A 24,179-nucleotide genomic window follows, 5' to 3' on the forward strand; every position below is an offset into this window, starting at 1 on the left:
GCAAGGAAGTGAAAATGGGGAATAGTTTACAATAATACAAGCTAGTCGTTGGCATGCATTGGTCTGCATTCTGTTTATTTCATTGGTGGCAAAAGAATTTGAGGATGCGCTTGAATCTAAGCTACTTAGAGCCTCTTGTTGGAGAAAACATAACATGAATTTAAAAAGACCAAACGGAAGATGCTGGGTTCAATTTTAAACAGTTTCTCTTTTCTTTTAGAAACCATAACTTGCAGAGTTTTTCGCTTTCTTGGCATCCTTTATACACAGACCAATTTTCTATGACGATTAGCTCGATTAATTAGGTTTTAACCCAAAATAGAATACATCTATTCAAATAATTCAAAATGGCGAAACTAAGATGGCTATGGTTCCAGCTCTTTCTTTGTTAATAATCCTCCTAATCATGACATCATTTACGTACATTTGCAGAAATTACTATAGGTAATAGCAGGATTTGTAGTGATAATTGGCATAAATACCACGAGTGATATTTCTAAATTGTTATACGTAATTTCACGAGCCGTTAGGCCGGTGAAATTTGCGACAATTTTGAAATATCACGAATGGTATTTATGCCAAATATCACGTACAAATCATGCTATTATTTGTTTATACTACTACCCGTAAAAGGTTTGTAATTTTCACATGTTGGTATTTCAAATTAAGCTGAAATACCACTGCTCTAAGCCAATCAAACTGCAGAAGTTTCTCCTGTAGTAGTATAATAACAATTATTATTAGTTTTGTTTTTCCTTTGTATTCCAACTGTTATCGACCAAAAATATAGCGAATTATTCACTTTTATGATAAAAGCATGAAACTTTGCCAGATTACAACCAACCCTAAGACTAACATTTTTGGATATGGAACCATGTGCAAGCCAAATTCACCACTGTACATGAGTACTGCACAGGCCCTAAAATGGCCGACATGAAAACTAGGCTGTCAGTGGAAATCTTTCTAATCAAATCAAATTCTTTCCATATCGTCCCTCCATTTAGGTCGCCATTTTTTCTTTTGTTGACTCCACCTCGCTTTGGCCCGCTGAATCGTGAAATCGAGTCTTCTGGAAGTCAACCAGTTTACCAGAAACTGTTTCCGCATGGTCCGCGTAGTTCGAACAATAACTTTTTTGAAATTAAGATATTCCAAAGGCATGACTGGGAGACCCCCTCTCTGTCTTGTTATGATATCTTGCTTCCACGCAATGTCCACGCTGAAATGTAGAAGTAAGACCTCTGATTTAGCGTTGAATTCTGTACGTCCTTTTCTTTTATTTAGAATAGCCAACAACAGAGAACACATGCGCACGCAATCGGTGCAGCAAACATCAGTGATCTCACTTCACATGTCTATTTCCAGAAAGCCGAAAAACAGGTAGAGGGGAGGGGGCGTCTGTACACAGACCAAAAAACAGGTACTCGTATAGATGTTTTGGTAACCTAGTGACAAAGGCTGGGGTTTTCCTTGAGGAATTCTGACATTCATTCACCAATCACAACACCGAAATTTACTTACGTCATTTACAAGGCATTAAACATTACAGCCAATCAGAGGCTTTTCCCAACATTCTGGGGAAACTAGAACACGATTACTTAACGGCGGCGCGACACAGATGTCCTCTCTACCTGACTTTTTTGGTATGTTTTATTATTCATTTATTATTTTTCTGAGTAGGCGGGACGTCTGTACACAGCCTACAGATATTTTGGAAGTCTCCAGATTAGGTTTGGGGGCTGGAAGGTCTGCTTTCTAAACATGCTACATTTAAATTGTTTATAAGAAATAAAGTCGGTATCTCCTTCTTTATTTCACCGTTTGGATTATGTTGCACGGTATCTCTTCTTACCCATTTCATCGAATGTATATAAATCGTTGCCTTCGGCATTAGTGTCTTTGCAGTCATCTTTTTGAGAGTTCATCATTACATAACTGATCAGCTAGTTCACTCCGAAATTTACTCCCTAGCACCTGCAATTTAAGGAAGAAGAGAGAATTTTGAAAATAACTTTTCAGACAAATAACCCGATAAAATCGACCATTAATTGGCTATAAAAACGGACTGCCACAGCTATGTTACATGAATATTAATATATTTTCGTGACGGCATCGCTCTATTGCTGCCTTCGCGCCACACATATGTCGTACGCTGTAGTCACGAAAGACACACGGCGGCAATCCTCAGTTGCAGTTCTAGTGTTTAAACTATGCGCTTACAAGCTCGAGATAAGGAGTAATATATTCAGGAGAAAGATTAGTGGATTAGTGATGTAGCCATTGCCTGATTTCATACCGTGGGAGCCTGGCACTAGTTATTAGTTTTGCCGGACGGAAGTGAAAAAAGATGGCGGGAAATGTGAAAGAAGACTCGCCCAAAATGGCTTTTGCAGCAGTAAAAAAAGTCACAAATGACGATTGCCTTGAATCACTCAACACAAAAAACTTGGGAGAACTTTGTAATAGTCTTAAACTTAAAGCTTCCGGGACTAAAAGTGAATTGTTACAAAGATTGCTACTATTTAAAGATGACCCGGCTTTGCTCGACAACAGAATGAAGAACATCTCTGTGAAGTACAGCTTTACGACAGCCCTATCGAGACAGGAGATCCCACCACCAACAGCTGGATGGAAATGCAATACTTCTCTCTTTCCCAAGATTTCAAAAGACATTATCAAGACATATCAGTCTAATAAACGACAGGGAATGATAGGACAATTTCGCAAAGCTCATCGAATGTTTTCTTCAAGACGAATGAAAACCATCAAGGTTTTCAAAAATGGTAGCCAGTTATTTGTCAAGTCAAGCATATTGAAAAGCTTTTCTTCTGAAGTTACACGAACTGCAACTGTCTTGTTCATTGACAATGTTCCCAAGAAAGGTTTTTGCGAATGTGCTGTCGGGAAGTGTGGTCTCTGTTGTCGTGTTATCGTTATACTGCTACAGTTAGAACACTTCACAACACATAAAAAGCTGTTTTTGTCTTTGAACTGTACAGAGAAGCTTCAAAAGTGGCATCGACCAAATTTAAAGAAAGGGAAAGAGGTAAAAGCTAACTTGAAGGCTGCTGCTCATATCAGACTCAAATATTTTAGAAATGCCAAATCAGCAAGACATGTAAATCATAGAACAAAGAAGAAAGTTGTAGCTAGAGATGTAAGTGATGAAAACAGTGACTGGCTGAAACGAGATATTTCCTCCATGAGCTCTCAAGTAGTAGATGGCCTGTCTAAATGCAGAAGCAATTTATCAAATCATTTTCTTAAAACTCTAGAGAAATTTAAAATAAGACACTCAGGATTGTTTCACCATTTGTCTTACAAAATGCTTATCTGAACAGAGTTATACAAAATGAACATGACTACACAAAACTAAATCCTCCAGCAAACCTGGAACAAAACTCCAAAACACCTTCTGAGTGTGAGCATATAAATGGCACTCTTCATTGATGGCCAATTCTAACAACTTCAACCAAGCTAACTGCACAGTGGGACAGCCTACTTCAGAATGTCAAGAGCAAATATTTTGTGCAGATAAAACTCAAGAGTTGTTAGCATTGCTTACAAACTCTAAAGATGAGATTATAACTGTTAAGGTCCCTCAGCTTAAAGAAGTCAGACTAACTACAAGTGCAAGATACATTGATGTTCAACAAGGCACTTCTGATTGGCTTAACCTGAGGACGGGGGTAAAAAAAGCAAGAAAACTACCATCATTCCTGGGTTTTCATGGAAACAAAAAGTTTGATTCAACATGGTTTTATATTCTAAACAAGATAGATGAAAGTAAATGTAAACCAAAGCAATACAGAAACTTTCAAAGAGGAAACTACTATGAAAAAGAAGCTTTAGAGCACTTTCAGAAACTCTCTGGTAAGTCAGTTTATTCGAAAATATTAATAGTAACATAAAACTCTGAAATTTAGCAAATAAGTAAATTACCAGCATATCATGCAGTTAATCATGTACATAACGTAATCAAATAGGAATACACTTACGTGAACATAAATGTAAGCAAAAAAATTAATGTAAGTTTGAGTAATCATGTATTGATTTCTATTTTTTCCTACAGGTGTCCCAGTCTCAAGTTGTGGGTTTTTTCAGACATCCATCAGACACAAACTATGGAGCAAGTCCTGATGGTGTTTCAGAAGCATTTCTCGTTGAGGTCAAGACAAGAGCAGAAAACTCTGAAGCCCCATTAGACAAAATCGCAGGCTCACATATTATTCAAGCAAATTTTTAGATGTCTTGTGCAGGAGCAAATCTTGTATTTTTGCAATCTTATCACCCTGAAAAGAAAAGTCCAAATATATTTTTCATACCCAGAAATGACCTGCTTATAGATGTATTAAAAGAAATAACTGATCATATTTTACATCACAAAATTGTAAGTAAGTGGGATTATGAAGAGAATAACCATCTCTCTGAACTTGGAAAGAACTTATTAAATACTGTCCCTAGCTTTGACACATTACGTCAATTCCGTAAGTGGGTAAACCAAATGACAAAGCATATAAAGAAGGTAGTCTTTGTTAAAACATAGTCATGTAATATCAACAGAGTTTTTTGGAGCTAATTGTAGTTGTTTTATTTTGGTCCAACTGGTTTTTTTTAACATATTAACAATATGTGCAAATATTTGAAAACAGCAACCAAGTAAATCAATTCTTGAGCTTGGCCAAGTTTTGCTTAGAATTTGCCAATCTCTGATTCTTCCTATGTAGTTTTCAATGTAGAGCCTCAATGTTGCAATGTCAAAGTTCTTTACTACCTCAGTCTCATCAAATTGATGAGAAAATTTCATTGGAGGTCTATTGTGTAACAGGCCTTTCTCATGACAAATATCTGTGATATTAAAGCCCTTGTCAGTCATAACTGTCTTCCCTTTTGTGAGTGTATCTAGCACACATGATTGCTCTGTTATGTCAGCATCACTAATGCTGCCAGGAAATGCATCGGTATATTTGAGTAAAAAACCAGGAGGAAGGGTCCATAAACATATCTTCCCTGTGGTGTGCTTCTTGTAGTTCGAGAATGTAATATTATATATTAATATCAAAGTTCTCTGATTGGGAGATCCAAATTTCAGTTGCATCCCCTATGAGAGCAGTATCACCATATACTGACTCCATAAAACATTTTGGCATATAGTCATTCAAAAATCCAGGTAATGGGGTCAGGTCAATAGACTCAAAAATGGTGCTCAGGAATACACACCATCCTACAAAAATTCTACTCATAGTTGATATACTTGAACCAGTCATCCATGCAATAACAATGCATGTCTACAAATTGTCAAGAAACTGATAAGTTCTGTCTTTGTGTCCAGCTTTCTAAGATAGGACGAGTCGTCATTGTTACAATCTGGATATAAACAATTGTGTGCAAGAAAGGCTCCAGACATTCATATAGACAACCTAATTCGGAAAGTGATAATCCTGTCATATAGTAAATTCTACCTGGGTATCTCACAAGTGCTTCATAACTAAAAGTTTGGCCTTCGAGTGCTTTCTTCATTGCATTGAGTTGCTGCCTGTTGTTCGCAGCATTTTTTTCAATTTTTGTTTGAGTCTTTGACAGCTGTTGCTGTAAATCTTCAATCAAAGCCTTTTTTCCATTTAGTTCTCTCGTCAAACTTTCCACTTGACTTTTAAGCTTCTGATTTTCTTTTTCTACGTTCGCAGCTGAAACCCGTCGCTTTTTAACACGCGGTACGGGAGTTTCACTCCTGTCTTTCGGGGGTTTCCTTGGAGTACTCCTCACGGTGTTGGCATTCGACGAAGTAAGAACCGTTTATGTACAGTCAATTTTCCTTTTCAATTCCCTAGATGGTTTTTGGGAGTACTCTTTTTCCAGATTAGCAGCATATTCTTTTGTACAAATTATGTCTGGCAACTGATTCTTGTTCTCTCGTTTCCCCGAGCTCCAAGTGAGCGCTGCATATAACATGTTTTCTCCAGTTAATATTTTCGTTCATAAGAACTTTCCTATATCCTTTTTGAAGCTCAGGATCGCTGGGCAAAGTGTAGTAGGTTATTCCTTCAGTTCTGTAATTATTCGTACACAAAGAACTGGCACAATTCCAATGCCAAATTTTCGTGTAAGTGGACATCTCTACGCCATCAAACTGAAGTGCACTTCTGTCCGGCAAAACCGATAACTAGTGCCAGGCTCCCACGGTATGAAATCAGGCAATAAACAAATGAAAGTTTTCCTCACGCATAGATCAATCAGTGGGGCACAAACATTTTTTGTACGTCTGAAATGTCTCGAGAATATGATGGTAATGGACTAATTCTCTGTCATCTATAATTTAAATCGCGATATTTGATAATAACGAAGTATATTTAAGTGATAATTGATCCCTTTTCACCCAAGATGTGATTGATACATGGAAACAATTTTCCATCACATGATATTCCCTGCTGGTTCCGATGCCACGGCTTGTGATCTCGGCTCCAAGGCCTTAAACGATCCCTGATTTCATCCCCTTTGCAGACTTTCGACTCTTTGTCCTAATAGATCCGTATCCCTAGTTACAACCCAGTTGCAAAAGGCATTTGCTCGTGCTCACAGTGTGTCCTATTAAAATGTAAGAAGCCTTTCTTTACATATTGACTTATTATTATATGGAGAAAAGTGTTTTACTGGGAACTAAACCACTCGTAGATTCCATACGCCACTTCATCCGGGACCCGAGTGGCGTATTTTCCGTATGACACCTTTGTGAGTGTCGTATCGTTCAATGACGTCACGATTCCCGCCTTTTGCTTTTGTTGAATTGGTTTCTAGCGTCGCGTTTGTTGTTTAGAATAAGAGCATGGCGAGCAGGTTTGCGTCCATCAGCGACGAAGAAGTTAAAGAGTTTACAAAAAAACTTGAAAACGAGAACACGAAGAAGAAAACCTTGTACGACATAAACGTTTTCAAAGAATATCTTGACGCCTGTGACGAGAAAAGGGAAATTGAAGATATTACGCCCGTGGAACTGCAAAAAATCATCAAAAACTTTGTTCTTGCTGTGCGAAAGAAAAATGGTGAAGAATACGAACCCTCGTCCCTCAGAGCGTTTATCCAAAACATCGACCGGCATCTTCGCAAAAACAACTATGGATTCTCCGTGCTTAACGACAAGGAATTTCACGAAGTGCAAGATATTTTAAAGAAGAGACAAAAGCAGCTGAAATCCATCGGGAAAGGAAACCGGCCTAAAGCAGCAGACCCGCTGTCAGATGAAGACATTGACACTGACATTGACACAGCCGCAAAGTTCTAGGAATTCATTCTCCTAGAGCTTTATTAAATACCTTCTGGATGAACAACTGTACATTCTTCGGTATGAGGCCAGGAAAAGAGCAGAGAGACGAGGGAAAAAGGCGATTTGCAATTAAAAACAGATTCGGAGGGAAACTGCTTCATCGAGTTTAACATTGAAAGACAAACGAAAACGCGCACCGGCGAAAACCCTCGAAATATTAGAGAGAAGAAACCTAAAATGTACGAAGACAAGAGTAACGCAGATCGCTGCCCCGTCAACACCAACTTGGCTTACAAAGAGCACCGGCCCACAAGCATGATGACCGATGAATCTCCTTTCTATCTTGCGGTTAATAACGAAAACCCGAAACCTGGTCAAACGTGGTTCAAATGCTCTCCGCTTGGAGTCAACTCCTTGAGAAGCATGCTCAAGAACATGATAAGAGATTCGGGCCTAGAAACAGATAAAAAAACTTGTAAATCACAGCACAAGAAAGCATTTGGTTCAGAAGCTGGTTAATAATGACATACCGCCAAACGAAATCATTCAGATCACTGGACATAGAAACGTTAACTCTTTAAACAACTACTCATCTTTATCCGACAAGAAACAGCAGCAGATTTCCGCTGTGTTGTCTAATGCTGCCAGTACCAGCCAAAGCTTGTCAGCCGTATCTTTTGAAGAGAATACTAAAGCGGAAAGCTTTTTATCGGGTGCAACTTCGGGAAGTTTATTTCAAAATTGCTAAATCGCAACGGTAAATGTCCAAGTTTATCAGTCCGTTTTTACTTTCTCTTGGGACTATTAAACAATCGTCCCTTCTGAGAAATTGAAAACAAAACTTATACAGACTTTTGTGGGGAAAACGGAATTGCATTACGGGGAACGTGAAAGTCGCAGATTTACGTGTTTTGGGGGATGAGAGAGGATTGGGGTTAGGTTGAGGCGACTCGGGGACCCTGTTCACCCTAGGGTCATTGAGTGACGACTGAGGCGAGAAAAAAATATTATTGTACAAGAAATAAATAAATAATAATAATAGTAGTACTAATCAATAAAGATAAATAATAATATTGAGAATTTCAAATTACCGTAAATCCTCTATCACCGACCTCTGTGACCGTACACCGCCCGCAGCCCGCCCGTCCGTCCGCACGACAGGAAAACCAATGTTCAATCTCACACTTTCTAGCTAGTTTGGTAGCACAGGACGACTGATATTGCACACATATTGTACATCAATGTTGTGATCACTTGACAGCTGTCAAAACAGGGTATCCGCTGACCAGTATCACCTGACCGTATCGCGGGCTCAGGTGTCGACCCATTGAAGTCGAGTATCTTTTTGAAGTTATCCGCTGACAAGTTACTAGTTTTCAAATGATCGCAGGGTCAAGTTTAATTTATTTTTAATTCATATGAAATATGTTGTGTTTTATATGTGTCACACAATTAAAATTTTGATTTAAAGCTGACCTCGGAAGCTAAAATTCAGCCAGTTTTTACTGGCAGGGAAGACACGCCAGTTGCTTTTGACTTTTGTCACCAAGGTCACGCGTTGGTCACGCTCTACGTGCAATTTTTATGCTCTGATTGGTCAAAATTTGACAGGTGAGTTCATGCGGAAAATTTATGCAGCATCTTGAAACTTGTTTACTTTGACAGCTAAGGCTGACAGAGTTTTGTTTCAACTTGTGATGTTTTTAACTGTCTTTCTCCGCTGAATGTACAAAATGAAATTCTGCTGCTATCAAGAGTCTTCTGTTATTCATGGCTAGTTTGTTTATTGGGTTTTTGGTTGAGAAATACGTCGCTTGTCAAAGTCGGAAATCCGGTTTCGGTTGACATCGTTTTCGTTTTTCACCTTGCTTGATGCGTAAGAGGGTTGAAAAGTCTGAAGCGATTCTGGCCTTACATGATAGTTTTCAGAGCATCTCGAATGGTAAGCATGAGTAATTATTGTATTTGATGTTTGTTTTTTTATATATCTAATTTAATGAAGTCGGGCGTAGTTTATGCGGCTATTTAGTTTATGCACGTTTGTAAGATTCAGTTGCTGTAAGATATGAGACAATGATCGATCTGACCGAGTATCAGGTTTGATTATAAGCTTATAGAACTTTAAAAAGCCTTTAGACATTTTCTCACTGCAAATAGAAAGAAAACGTTCAAAAGAATATTTAGTTAGAATTCTGGCGGTAAAAGAAAGCTTTGAGCGATTTTCTTGCCTCGAGTTCATCTTTGAAAAAGCAAACGCCGGGAAGCCGGCTTAAAACATAAACAAGGATTTTCAGAGACACTTTTTACTTGTCTTCGTGAATGAAAATTGTTGTCTCTGTATATGTTTCACCGAATTATTATCCTTTTATTGATTGCTAGTAGTCTCTTTTGCAATTTTAATCGCTGTGCCGTTTGTTTTCAGTCGCTCACGAACATCGCTTGCAGGAGTAGTCAAAATGCCGCGTGTATCAAACGCTTTTGAAGATTACACATAGTTATAAAACTGTTAAATAAAGAAATAAACATAATAAATGTTTTATCATGTTAAAGCGTATAACGCTATTAATCTTGATTTAAACAGTCGACTTTGGCGCTTGTCAAAAGTGAGAACCGGCAAGCCGTATAGGTGATTTTAGAAATTTTTTTAACGGTTTCGGTAAAAGCCCACGCGTGCTTCGATCGACCTGAGTGTTGAATGAGTACAATTTGTATTGCAAAATTGTGATCTGTCCGAGGTCTGTATGATAAGAACAGTGTTTCACCTTAGATGATGTATAAAAAGTATAAAAGGTTGGTTTATACGTCCCCAGACTTGTTAGCAAGATTTTGTAAAATAAATTGTAAACTTGTCGAACGCAAAAAATTGGACCTGATTTGTTTTCCGAGAATTTGTTTTCCTGCCTAATCTACTGTGATCAAGAGCCATTTTTAGCGGAGCACCGGCGCGCGAAGCGCGCCAGCGGAGCACCATGGGTAATAAAATTTGGTAAACTATCCATCCGAGAAAATTTGGTTATGACGTAGCGTACGCCCGTACACTCTTTGCGGGGGAGGGAAGGGAATCAGGTGTCAGCCCGTCCGGGGGAGGAGTATGTTATAAATCGCGCGATGCATTTGTGCAACCCACCTGTTTCTTGGCGGGAAATCGCGCAAGAAATGACGTGGCTGTTGTCGCGTTCAAAAACATGTTTACTTCAATGGAACTACTTCATTGCATAAGGATTTTGTGTCCGGAGAGCTCAGTTTTTAGTAAACTGTTTCGAAGAAATTGTTATGGCAACAAACGATAGCGGATCGGATTCAAACTATTTGCTTGTAAGTGAAAAGCGACGGGAAAGAAGAAGAGTTAGGCATAGAGTAAGAAATAACAGGCGCGCTAGCGAAGAGGATTCAAGTGGAAAATTTATGCGGCATCTGCGACTTGTTCACTGATAGCTGAAGCTGACAGAGTTTTGATTCATCTTTTGATGTTTTTACCTGTCTTTTTGCACTGGATCTACAAAATGAAATACAGCAGCTATCAACATTCTTTTGTTATTCTTGGCTGGCTTGTTTCCTGGGTTGTGGTTGAGAAATGCGCCGCAAGACAAAAAGAAATCGGGAATCATCGTTTTCAAAAATAAGCTACTCTTAGTAAGCTTACTTCGCCTTGCTGGACCATGCGAAAAATCTTAAACGGTTCTGGCCTTATATACTTGATGGGTTTCCGTGCTGCATCTCGACCGGTAAGCTTGAGTAATTTTATTGCATTTTATGTGTTTTCTTTTTTCATGTTTATGCCGTCATTTTACGCACATTTGTGAGGTTTGAATCAATTTATCTGACCTAGTAAAGAACTTAAAAGACTTTAGACATTTTATGACCGCGACTAGAAGAAAACGTTCTGAAAAATAGGTTGGTTATCCTATTATTTGTAAAAAGAAAACTTTGAGCGATATTCTTGCCTGGAGTTCATCTTGCAAAATAGCAAACACGGCGAAGGCGGCTTAAAACTTAAGGCTTAATTTAAATCTATTCGTGACTCAGCTTTACTCTCAAAAGACGTCTTCGGGTATAAAAATTGTTGACCTTTAAATGTTTCTTCGTATTATATTTCTTGTCTTGATTGTTTGTCAAGATCTCGTTCTTACATGATCGCTTTGCCAGTTGTTGTTTTCAGTCGTCCGTGAACGCGTTGGTTACGCTCTACGTCTAATGTTTATGCTCTGATTGGTCAAAATTTGACAGGTGAGTTCATGCAGAAAATTTATGCAGCATCTTGAAACTTGTTTACTGTGACAGCTGAAGCTGACAGAGTTTTGTGTCAACTTGTCATGTTTTTAACTGTCTTTTTTCTACTGGATGTACGAAATGAAATTCAGCTACTAGCAAGAGTCTTCTGTTATTCATGGCTAGGTTGTCTATTGGGTTTTTGGTTGAGAAATACTTCGCCTGTCAAAGTCGGAAATCCGATTTCGGATGGCATCGATTCGTCTTCGTTTTTCACCTTGCTTGATTGAAAAGTCTGAAGCGATGTAGCTTCCAGGAGCTGCCTGAGTAATTATTGTCAGTTTGTGTTTGTTTTTTCATATATCTAATTTCATGAAGCCGAGCGCAGTTCATGAGATTTGAGATAATGATCTGACCTGTAGAATGAGGTTTGATTTAAGCTTGCAGAACTTTAAAAAGTCTTTAGTCGATATTTTCTCACCGCAAAAAGAAAGAAAAAAAAACGTTGCGTTTTTATTTTGGCTGTATAGAAAGAAACCTTTGAGCAATTTTCTCGCCTTGAGTTCATCTTTGAAAACAGCAAACACCGGGAAGCCGGCTTTAAAACATAAACTTAGGCTTTAAGCATAAAGACTCAGGATTCTTAGAGACACTTTAATACTTAATTGTCTTCGTGAATGAAAATTGTTGTCTCTGTAAATGTCTCACCGAATTATGTTTCTTTCATTGATTGTTAGTAGTCTCTCTTGCAATTTGCCGTTAATGTATTCAGTTGCAGGAGTACTCAAAACGTCGCCCGTATTAAACGCTTGTTAAGTTTAAACATCGTTATAAAACCATTAAATAAAAAAACACAATAAATTCTTTATTATGTTGAAGTGTAACTCTATTAATGTTCATTCAAACACTCCACAGCTTGCAACTGGCTGGCCGTTATAAAGGTGATTTTGGAAATTTTTTTAGCGGTTTCGCCGTCAACTCGATGTAAGGTTGGTGCACTCTTGGACTGTTAGCAAATTATTTTTCTCTCAAATCACTTAGCCTTAATCCCTCAAAACAAAAGTCACATGAATTTGCTCTAAAGTGAACTGACTTGTGGAATACAAGTTTATTGTTTGATTGAAATTACAAATTTATTAATGGGAGCTTCGCTTTTAGCCCTGGCTAAATCTATATATTATGGCTCTTGAATGTGATTGAAGATGATTGCTATTTTTTGGGTGTACATATAAGGCTATCAACTCGACGTAAGATTAAGTTCACTCTTAGCTTGGACTGTTTGCAAATTATTTTCCTCTTAGCCTTTCCCTCAAAAGTCACATGAATGTGCTCTAAAGTTAACTGATTTGTAAAATACAATTGCAAGTTTATTGTTTGATTTAAATTATAAATTCGAGTTAACAGGAGCTTCGCTTTTAGCCCTGGTTAAATCTATATATTAGATATTTAAAAACGAAGGCGTCAAGACGAGATAAAATTGCCTTGGGGGACTGGGTCTAGTTGAAAAAAACGTTTATTTTCTATAACAGTAAAAAATTCATAAAAGGCCAAGCACAGTTTTTCAGATACTTTAGGCGGGGAAAAGGTGAATATGTCCACGGCCCCTCACCCATTACCCATTGCCTGAATTACTACCATCCTTAGAAGAGGGAATAACTACGTTAAGCAACATGGTATCCTTGGTTACTAATCATTTTTATTTATGCATAGGTCTCCTCACTGGGGAAACAGATCAGGCCTGAAACTAAAAAAACAAAAAACAAAAAACAAAAAACAAAAAAACAAACACTGATCTTGACAAGGGACTGTAGAATTAAAAGATTGCCTACTAGTTTTTCACAGGCATCCGAAAGAGCCCTCTAAGTTTTCTTGTGCTGGTTAATTGCAAAGAAAACGAGGAAAGTAAGTACCCTAGGAAAAACTGAGCCGCTAAATTGACACTGTTCCATTTCCGTTTCAAGACACTTTCTCCACCCTTGTCACAAGCACAGTACTCTCGTAGTTGATGAGATCATCCTCTTTTACATTTTGATAATGTTCATTCTCCAATTCGGTTATTCCTTCTTCAATTTGATCATCGCTTAAATGCTGAAAGAAACTGAAAAAGCGGCATCGATAACATTCGTACAACTTGGATTTTGTCACCCCCCATGAAAGGAAGACCTCTTGCTGTGATACGTTTGCATTTAAACCCACTTCCCGTAGCAACAGAGATGAGATTTCCCTCTCTCGCTCATAAAATTGGCTCATTAATTTGTTTGCACTTTTGAATAACGGAGGACTGTTCTTGAGGACGTTTACCTGCACAAAAATACCACCAGGTCGAAGACTTCGAAGAATTCCCTTATAAACAGCACCGGGAGCATCGGGGTTTACAAAATGATGTGCACTTACATTAGTTAGCACTCTGTCAAATCTATCGCTAATTTGCCGGTTCGAAAAAAATTCTTCGGCAGTTTTCACAACCGGGTAAACCCCTTTCTTTTGTCGAGCAACTTCTTGCATTTCCACACTGGGGTCAACACACCAAATAGGATTGTGAAGACCTGACAATTCAAAGAGATCTTTGGCAATGGCACCCGTTCCACTGCCAATGTCAGCGACCACGTGCTCTGGCTTTACGTCCAAACATTTCATTAGGATGGGAATGTAACCTTGGTGAGCTTCTTTGTAGAAGTAGTCATACTTGTCTGCAAAATTGCGATAATGATCTGCAAAGAAGAGCGAGAGCCTTAATTTTTTTTCCTGGCCATCTTTCCATGATACCATGCATTTTTAAAAAAATAAACTTAATAAATAACAGTCCAGTGTCTGTGTACATGCCTGTCTATGCATCTCTATTCAAATAACACCTCCATTCAGGAGACACAAAACTTGGTCCGGAAAAATGTTCACATAATCTCTGTATTTGTTACCTGTATTCTGGGTCACGAAAACTGGGTTTACCTCCATTCAGGGGACACCTTGGCAATCAAAAAGTGACTGACCACAAAAACCGTGGATAAGTCTAAGTGTTCACTAGTCACAATGGCGACAGCTTCAAACATGAATTAACTCACTTAAATCGATGTCCTGCACTTGCGCGAATCAAAACACAACATCGCAGATATAAGTTGATCATAGGTTTTTATATATATCTAGCTGCTTGAAATAATGACGCCTTTTTCGGCTCTAATCATAACTATAACAAAATTGTCAAATCTGATTGGCTATCAACAGCCCTGATTTCAGCCTTAATTGGCAGTTTAATAGGACAGTACGCGTCATGCCTAAGTAATTGGACAGTACGTGCCACCACGCGCGCGCTTAAATGGCTTTTTTTTTACTGCTAGTAAAACAAAATTTCGAATTTCTTGTGTTTTGATTTAAAAAATAGCCTCTTATGTCACAAATTTGGTTAAAGTTATGATTAATTGGTAACAGAACTTCATGTCGTCCAATTCAGTCTATAATCATACTCGTGATTAAACAAATCGGACTCCCGCTACGCGGTCGTCAGATTTTGTTAATCACTCGTATGATTACAGACCGAATTGGACTCCACTCAGTCCTGTTACCATTACTAATAAAAATATTTTATTTTTTTGGTTAAATAGTAACAAAGCCCAGCCCAACCTTCATTCAGGAGACACCTCTATTCAGAAGACACTTGTCATGGTCCCGTGGGTGTCCCCTGAATAGAGGTTCCACTGTAGTACACTTTTCGTATACCTTCTATTGACAAAAAATACCCCTTTCACAACCTTTGCATCCCTTTTAATTACTGTAAATGCACTGTCGTTAAAATATGAATATATCACAAAACCAGAACGTTTTCTTGACTTTTTTACAGCCATAAAATGCATCTGTTGGCCCTTTTAAGCCCTTTTATGACGAAAATGGCAGATTTCCCTACCCTTTCATGTATTTTAACAAGTTAAATCCCTACCATTCAGATATATTTGAAGCTTGAAATAGATAATAATAATAATAATGGAAACTTTATTTGTGTTTTTCAATGTACAATTTACAAATGCTGCTTGAGTTGGATTATTTATAAAAAGGAAAAAATAAAACAAAAACAGAAAACAAAAAAACAAAAACAAAAAAACAAAACAAAACAAAAGCCAGAAAAAAATATCAAAATTGCATTAAGTCTGGGCTATCCCAGTTCCTCTTTCTACGACAAAAGATATAATATGTTGCTCTAATGGCTATATTTATCATTTTCTTGATTATATAACGTTGCTGCTTTCTGTCAATGCCAATGTCATTCATCATGTCGAAGAACGTGGAGCATTCATCGGAGAAAACGCCAAGGGAACTCATGGAGAGATTTACAAAACTCACACATCTGTAATTTCTGCTCATTTCGTTGATCAAGTTCAGATATTTTTATTTCTTACGCACTGCATTGTTGTTAAGGTTAGACTCGAAACCAACTGTTAATTTTAGAACATATAGGCACTTGGACTGGATTAGGAAAAGAAGATGTGGACGATAATTATCACCAGTTATTATTGAGGGATTCAGAAAATCATTAACATCTGCATAGAGTGAAGAGTGAACAGTAATTACAGGTTGAAGTGACTTGGCAATGAAGTTAAGGATTGAGTTGTTTCTGCAGGTAAAGCGATCAAGGTACTGTTGGCAACCAGCGACAACATGAAGGAGTGATTCTGGATTAAGGCAAAAGGAGCAATCAGGACTTTGTGATAATCCCCATCTTGCCATATTCTTGCGTGTAGGGAGGGAGTTGTTGATGTAGCGGATGGTAAAATTGTAAATGTTCTTGGGTAGATGAGAATGGGCCTCTGACAAAATAGAATTTACAAGTGAGTACTTGATAATATTTGAGAAGAAGAAACCTTGAGATGTTAGGTGGTGTTGCAGTTTATCCTCTTGATTAGAACGGAAATCTTTAAGAACTTCCTTAGTGGATTTGTACACATCATATTGAATATTGGTGTGACAGCTTGACGATTTCCAGAGATCTTTTAAGGAATCATTTGGTGACTTTTAATGAATTTCGGAGAACTGTTTGGCACTGAGTAAATTTAATAGAGGAAGGACAAATATTAAGACCAAATTTATTGCGTTCTAGGAAAACATTGCTCAGTGTTCCAGATATCGGAATATCAAGCCATTTTCGAATATAGCCATTCACTACAGAGTCGAGATGTTCCGTTATCGAGGTCTTGGATATATTAGCTATAGTGAAATGCCAGGACAATTTAGATAGGACATAGCGGCTGTACAGAAGAAGTTTGTGTTTAGGATGTAGTGGCTTTATATCAATGTCATTCATCAAGTCTTGTACAAGAGAGGACAATTCAGACATGTGTTGGTTGTTAGACATGTTGAAGTCAAAGAGGCGACCTAAGTAACGAAATGATTCACCCATTTCCACATAGGGAATTAGAACTCGATTGATCAACAGTTTGGGTAAATATTGGACAGATTTAGTGCACAGTTTCCGTATTCCAAAAGTAGAACATTTATCAACTATTATTATCATGTTCGACCAATTACACCAGATTATAAAGCGGTTGATTAGACGTTGATTTTCTGATTCCTGACCGCTTATGACAGCGGCATCGTCAGCGAACTGGAACCAGTGGATGGGATTTAAGAACTTGAGGGAAAAGCCAAATTGACGGTATTTTTCAGATTTAATATGCTGTAGAAACGTGTTAAAACACAAGTTGAAGAGGAGTGGGCTTAGGCAATCACCTTGGAGTACACCACGACCAACAGATATAAACGGAGTGCGAAATTCATATGTAAGAATGAAGGTTTTGAAGTCAGTGTAAAGACTTTTCACCAGTGATTTGATATGATCGGGAATGTGGTGGTAATCAAGAGCGGTTTGAATCAAGTTGTGATGAACTTCACCAAAGGCGTTTTTAAGGTCCAAAAGAGTAATGACGAGTGAACACTGTTTGGTACGAGCTTTGTTAATGATATCAGCCATTTGAGCAGTGTTCTCAAAAGTTCCAGAAAGACCTGGTGTAAAGCCTTTTTGAATTTCCTGTTCAATGTAGTTGTTAGCGGAGAGGAAGTTGAAAATGGCATTACGAAGACACGCGGTAAAAACCTTTAAAGGCACAGATTGTAAAGCAATAGGACGGAAGTTAGCAGGGTCATTAGCGTTTTCCTTTTTATGGATGAGGATTGTGCAGACTCGCTTCCATTCGTTTGGGACGGATCCAGCTGACCAAGCTGTGCGTATAATTTCAGATAAATAGGTGCGAAGAAAAGGACATCGTTTGAAACAAATAGTTGATCTAGGGGACAAGGAGAACCAGACGCCTTCATTTTTCTAATCACACTTGAGATCTGTTCGTACGTTGGAGGTTCAAGGTTAAACGGAATTACAGGATCTGATAAAGTTGGTATCCAGCTTGGAAGGTTGAAAACTTTAGTCGGATTTACTGACGAAAGAGTTCTTGCAAAGTAATCAAAACACTCATTCATGGAAAACGAAGGGAGGATTTCATCTTTTTTGTTGAAGATCTTTTTGACATATCCCCAGAAATTTTTAGAGATGGAATAATCATGATTCATCAGGTCAGCGTTGACTTGACACGACGTGTTGTCTCGTAGTATGTCACGCAATAAGCGAGATACGTATTTGATTTCTGTGATGTCGGCGTTAGCGGACTGCTTCAAGACTTTAAGAGATTTCTTCAGATCATTTTTAGATTTGCCTTCGTATTTCCTTATCAGGCTTTCATCAGGAGCTTGTGCAACTTGACCAAAATTAGCAGAGAAATAGTCATAAACAGTGTCGTTTAGAAGTTTAACACATGAGCTGAGATTCTGAACAGTGATTGGAGGATTCAGAGATAATACGGATTTAAAATATTCGCTGGCCGTTAACCATTGTTCTTCACATTTAGGTAGATTTATTCCCTTTTTAATCTCGGGAAAGCAATGGTCTTCAGGTTGAGGGGAAGGGACACCGGAGGCCATCAAAGGATCACCTACATCGCCAGATTCTTGGTCGATGAGTACGGCATCATTGAGGTCAGCACGAAGTTGATCATTCAAACCCAAAATAACTCCACAACTCCTTTGATGCATCTTCAATCCTCTGTTACCCTTGCAAAGTCTACCACAGCAGCACTTCACGAGACAAACACGAGAAGAAGCATCTGCAGCGACTGACTCATTCGCATCCTCATCCACTCCAGCAGAAGGACGCTCCGCTCGAGTGATTCTATGTTTACAGCGCCACGCATGGCGGCTCAGCGAGACAAAATCCTTATCGGAGAGCGAACAGACCACACCAGCGAGCAAAACGAATAAAAACCGCGAACTAACCATGCCCTCCGACAACCAAAAGCAGCTCCCCACTGATTAATCCAAAGAAGATGTCAATCCAAGCACAAAAGGACGTTTAAACCGAGGACATGCACAAAACGTGTCCGTTCTGCTCAATGTCCCAATAATAATAATAATAATAATAATAATAATAATAATAATAATAACAATAATAATAATAACGATGATGATAATGCTAATGACAATGACAATGACAATGACAATGACAATGACAATGACAATGATAATGATAATGATAATGATAATGATAATGATAATGATAATGATAATGATAATGATGATGATGATGATAATGATAATGATAATGATAATAATTGGTGCAAGTCTTCCATGACAGGAGTTATATGGCCGGATCTTCTTACTCTTCTTACTCTGAACACGTTGCAGCTAAATCTATTTCGGAATTGGATGGGTAGTCCACAGTATAACCTGTTACAATAATCGAAGAGAAACATGACAAAAGTTTTGACCATCATCTTGAGGTGATCCTTGCTCAGATACTTCCTCAATCTTCCAATAAATAGAATCGCCAGCATAGCCTTTAAACATGTTTCATTAACATGATGACGAAAATTAAGCTCTCTATCTAGGTTGACACCAAGATTGCAAAATCTATCTGATGGTTGCACTCTAGCGTTGCCAGTTGAAGAAATCACTAAGAATTGGGTTCTTGACGAAACGAGAACTTAACTGAATGACCTGTGTTTTAATAGGATTGCTCATTAACTCAGTTATTGTAGGTATTGGCCATTCTATAACTTCACTAATACATATGTACACTTGGCGGGGTTGTTTAAAGCTGGGTTAAGATAATCCAAGGTTAGTGCGCAATTTTAACTCAGATATAAAAGCTTAGAAAAAAAAGACATTCTTACTCTTTTCGTCTACAATTTGATGATTGGATACACTAAACAGAATAGCAAAAATTATCAATACAGCCTTGGAACAATCGGGTCCTCATGACAGATGTTCAGGGCCGAACGTTGATCAAGTGAATCAACAGTAAAATGTATCGTTGAGAATCATCTGCATAGAACGTAAAGCAGAGATTATGTTTTGAATAGGAGCTTTATATAGGGTGAACAAGAGAGATCCAAGTATCGACCCTTGCGGAACTCCAAATTCTAACCTCCGACGCACTAGGTGTGGTATGTTACCAATAATAACAGTCGATTGTGTCCGACCGGTGAGATAAGACGAAAACCATTTAGCACTGTGAGGGAAAATCCCAAGTAACTACTGGCTTTACCCAAAAGTAAAGTCTGGTCTAGGGTGTCAAATGTGGCTGACAGATCTAACATTACTAAAACAAAATCTTGCCGAAGATCAATAGTCCTTAGAACATGATTCATCCCTCACAGCAGCACAGTCTCGGTGGAGTGATCTTTGCGGTAGGCGGATTGCATAGAAGGCGTAAAAAATATTTTTCTCTAAGTGTGAATGTGTTTGAAACGCGACAACTCTCTGGATGACTTTTTCTTGAAAAGGTATATTGGCTACAGCTCGGTAATTTTTGAAAATATCCTTGTCAAGGTCAGGCTTCTTCCAATTTAGCACTGGACGAATCGAGACTCTTTAAGGGCATAATTTATATGATGCCAGGTTCCCCTTTCGGGCTGAGGCTCCCCGTATATAAGCTTTGATAGATTGAGCTAACATAATTTTTGGCATAATTCGTCATTAAGAGCATAATTTTCATTCATTTTCCGAAAAAAGCACTGCTAGCCCAGCTCTCTTTCCATAGGACTTTCTAGTACGATTACCTAAGATGGCGTCCGCCTGTTGATTGTTAATTCTTTGGGTTTTTATAGTTGTTTGACAATGAATTACCCACTCTTAAAATTTGCATTGCCTTTTATTTGTTTGCTGCGTAGTTATTGAGGTGCTTTTACTTAACCCTCGGGCGTACACGCAAATTCATACCCCGACCGTGGCACAAGGGGGGAGGGGGTGCATGGAACCCCTCCAGGGAGTTTTTGATATGTTGCAGTATTTCGAAACGATTTTATCTTTAGTGGAAAGCCTTTGATCTTCTTAACAAGATTAGGTACATTTTATGGGTGGTGGCGCTGCTGGAGGCCTGTGACGTCACCAACAACGGCCGCCATCTTGGATTTTACCAAGTTGGAAATCAGGTTTAAACCGCGAGAAGTGGAGATTTTTTGTGCTTTACATGATAAATAACAGAAAATAAGCACTTTGCGTGATTTTAGCCACAAGATTTGCTTTTCTTGTTAAAAGAAGTTGAAAAAACATATATTTTGACCCAAAAGTGGCTTGACCACCTGCTACTTATGACGTCATACCTTGTAACCATAGCAACTGACCATCACTAAACCTGTCTACTGAAAACGTCAGGAACTAACGTTTTATCCTCCAGGGAAAAACTCGGAAAAACCTTATGGGCGGGGGGATGGAGTCCATCCCCCCTCCTACCTTGTACGTCCGAGGGTTACAAAAAAAAAAAACGTTAAACTTAGAAGCATAACTTCGGAAATTTTGGTAAAATGAGCATAATTTACCAAAATCAGCGTAATTATTAGCATAATCTTAGAAATATAAGAGCACTGCTAGTAACATATTATGCTACTTTTGCGAGCACAATCTATCAAAAACTACCAGTATAGGCCATTATAGGGAGGACCCCCTCCCCCTTCGGGTTGTTATGCCATAACATTTACGAAGTCGTTTGCGTGGCGACTAACAAGTCACAAGCTACTGGCAAGCCAGGCAGAGGACTTCATAAGAAAAAAACAAACAAGCAAGACATTAAACAAAACCTCTACTCGCAGGGTAAGTCTGCTGATATCATCTGTGCTTTAATTTTTGGATTATATAATGTAAGGCATATTTTCTTACCCAGCACATCGAATGAACATGAATCGTTTCCTTCGGCATTAGTGTCTTTAGAGTCTTCTTGTTGCGAGTTCATCATCTGATCGGGTGGATTACAAATTCAGTCACTCCGTGCAATCTGAGGAATAAAAGATAATTTTGAAGCAAAAACGCCTTCAGAAAGTATGGATAATAACATCACAAAGACTGATTATGAAGGGAAGAAATGAAAAGACAAGCCCATTTTCCACATAAATTATCAGATAAACTCGATCGTTGCATTTGTCCACAAACGTGTCACTATCCTAGGGGGTGGTACTCCTTTATGTAATACAAAGGGAATGGATTTTGCTCCGTTTTTGTTTGAAAACGGGTATAGAATTTGCACATTCAGGTCTGGAATCGGGTATGTTCTTCGAGGGGAACGACGAAAGTGGCTGAACGTGTTAGTCGTTTCATTTCCAAATCATAAGAAAAGGAGAAATGGATCTTAAGAAATATTTTTGGTGGCGTCCAGGTCTGAAAACCGGTCTGGATTTTGGAAGCAACGTCCGAAAGCGGGGATGGAAAATGAAATTTCTCAGGGATGTATCTTATATTTATAACAGACGGGAAATGGCATTTGATGGGCGGGTAATATGAGAAGAAAACAGTTGCCTTTTTAAAGACTGCATTGTTTTTCACCCGGAAAAATTACGTTGACAGCCGGATATTTTCCCCTGCTTACGGCTATAATCCAGATTATCTACATCCTTGTTTTCTTGGTCTAAAATAGGATCAAGATTTGGAGAACCGAGGGGCACATTCCCACCGAGATTTTCTCACGTAACAAAAGGTACACGTTGGCAATTCTCAATGAAATCAGTCGAAAGTATATAAAACAAACCTAAATTAAAAAAAAAAAAAATGCATAAAATGGCTAACTTTTGCGTAATTTATTCAGAAGAAAGATTATACATGTAAGTTGACCTCACCCGGATTAATCAGTGAAACACAAAAATTTTATATCTTTTGTTGGTCTTAAAAATATGATGCGGCAAGGGAACTCTTTGTCACCTGCTACTTTCAACCAGGGTCGTAACGAGCTATATTTTAGTTATAATTTATCCCTTTTTTACCCAAGATATAATTAGGATTAATTCCCGTTCGCTAAATGCTGATCACAACTCCGATCCCTGTCACGCAAAAAAAAAAAAAATCGTTCTTCCCTTCAATATTCCCCGTTGTTCACGATGGCACGGCTTGAGATTCCCGATCCCATGTCTTATGATCCCTTATTTCGATTCGTCCGAATGGAGACGTTTGTTTCTTGATCCTCTACCCCCGTTCTATACCAGCGAACCACTAGCAATAGTATTTGCTCGTGCTCACAGTGTGTGACGCGATGCGAGAAGCCCGGTCAAAAGCCTTTCTTTATTTATTGACTTATCCAGCCTGCAAAAAATTCCGAAATTAAACTCGCTTTGAATTTTAAAACTTCGATGTAAATTGTTTAACTGTACACTAGCTCTTTAAAGGATGCACTGGATTGCCAAAACAGCGGGAGATCGTCGTACATACTAGCTAACTAAATATTCTTACCAACTAAATAGTAGCCGGCATGTTGAGATTAAGGCATGATCGTTTTCAAGTTAATTAATGCAAGGATAACTACAATAGCTTACCTATTCCTCAGTTCACAGTTTTCGATCAGGTACTAACAATTAGTGATGATTCTGTAAAAGAGGACTGGAAATAAACAAAACATTTTCAATATTCAAGTTTAAAATTTATTTAGCACCGACGACAGTCGATGTACTAGTATGCTTCAGCCACAACTTGATTCACAAAATTTATAATCAAACGATAGGTATAGATTTACAAAATTTATAAATCAAACGACGACTCAGGAATGATTAATGAAAGGGATTGCCTTCAATAAGCTTATAACTTACCAGCTTCTGTGAAGGATCGCTCAGAACTAGCTGTATTACTGAACCCAAGATCACCTTTTTGCATCGCGTGAGCTCTGCCGTCAAGAAAGGGTCACGTGAACTACCATTCTCGACCCCAGTGCTTACTCTTCTGACTCCTTCCCTGGCAGCCATGCGCAGAAGAGCTTTGGGTAGTTACGGCGCGTGTGCAGATCGATTTATAACTTTTTTTCTTTTGTTTTGCTTTGTTTGTTTGGTTGTTTGTTTTTGAGTTTGTTTTTGTTTTTTGTTGTTGTTTTTTTTCCATATCCACGATTCGTTGAACGTATACGTCCAAATATTCGCCACATGCAAGGAACTCCGTAGTCCGGAAGCAGTGGAAATTTTGGCTTGTGGAATGCGGAATCAGTTTTTTTTTTTTAAATTCACGAGACTTATTACTCTAATTATAAAGAACTAATTAAAAAGAATCTAATTACAATATTCTAAACAACCGAGGTAACAGACCTACTTACAATTATCTACATTTCACAATTATATACATTACTGCCAAAAAACAGCAGTGCAATTGCTGAATGAGGCTTGTTTTACAAGGAGTTAATTAATACTTAATTATGTAGATAAAAGACAAATTA

At 38.2% G+C, this 24,179-nt stretch overlaps 2 protein-coding genes and 1 pseudogene across 3 annotated transcripts in view; 2 read left to right on the forward strand and 1 right to left on the reverse strand.

Moving 5' to 3' along the window:
- Positions 1-23,633, reverse strand: part of LOC140944949 (demethylmenaquinone methyltransferase-like) — a 102,669-nt gene extending 79,036 nt beyond the window's left edge. Inside the window, exons 1-4 of one of the 2 annotated variants that reach the window (XM_073394060.1) lie at positions 23,566-23,633; positions 23,296-23,359; positions 21,656-21,770; positions 12,663-14,181 (exon numbers count right to left, since the gene is read on the reverse strand). In XM_073394060.1, coding sequence (XP_073250161.1) covers positions 13,427-14,181; positions 21,656-21,731 — 831 coding nt within the window. In that variant the 5' untranslated portion in view covers positions 21,732-21,770; positions 23,296-23,359; positions 23,566-23,633 and the 3' untranslated portion in view covers positions 12,663-13,426. Of the gene's footprint in view, positions 1-12,662; positions 14,182-21,655; positions 21,771-23,295; positions 23,360-23,565 lie in introns of those variants that run through there. The other variant, XR_012166714.1, reaches the window with a different exon arrangement.
- Positions 2,348-4,555, forward strand: LOC140947826 (uncharacterized; annotated as a pseudogene).
- On the forward strand, positions 6,824-7,279 carry LOC140947915 (uncharacterized protein KIAA1958-like). The gene has a single exon (XM_073397173.1). The coding sequence runs from the start codon at positions 6,824-6,826 to the stop codon at positions 7,277-7,279; it is 456 nt and encodes a 151-aa protein (XP_073253274.1).
- Positions 23,634-24,179: the final 546 nt, after the last annotated feature.

This window comes from Porites lutea, chromosome 1, assembly GCF_958299795.1.
Source record: "Porites lutea chromosome 1, jaPorLute2.1, whole genome shotgun sequence".
Classification (NCBI taxonomy): domain Eukaryota; kingdom Metazoa; phylum Cnidaria; class Anthozoa; order Scleractinia; family Poritidae; genus Porites; species Porites lutea.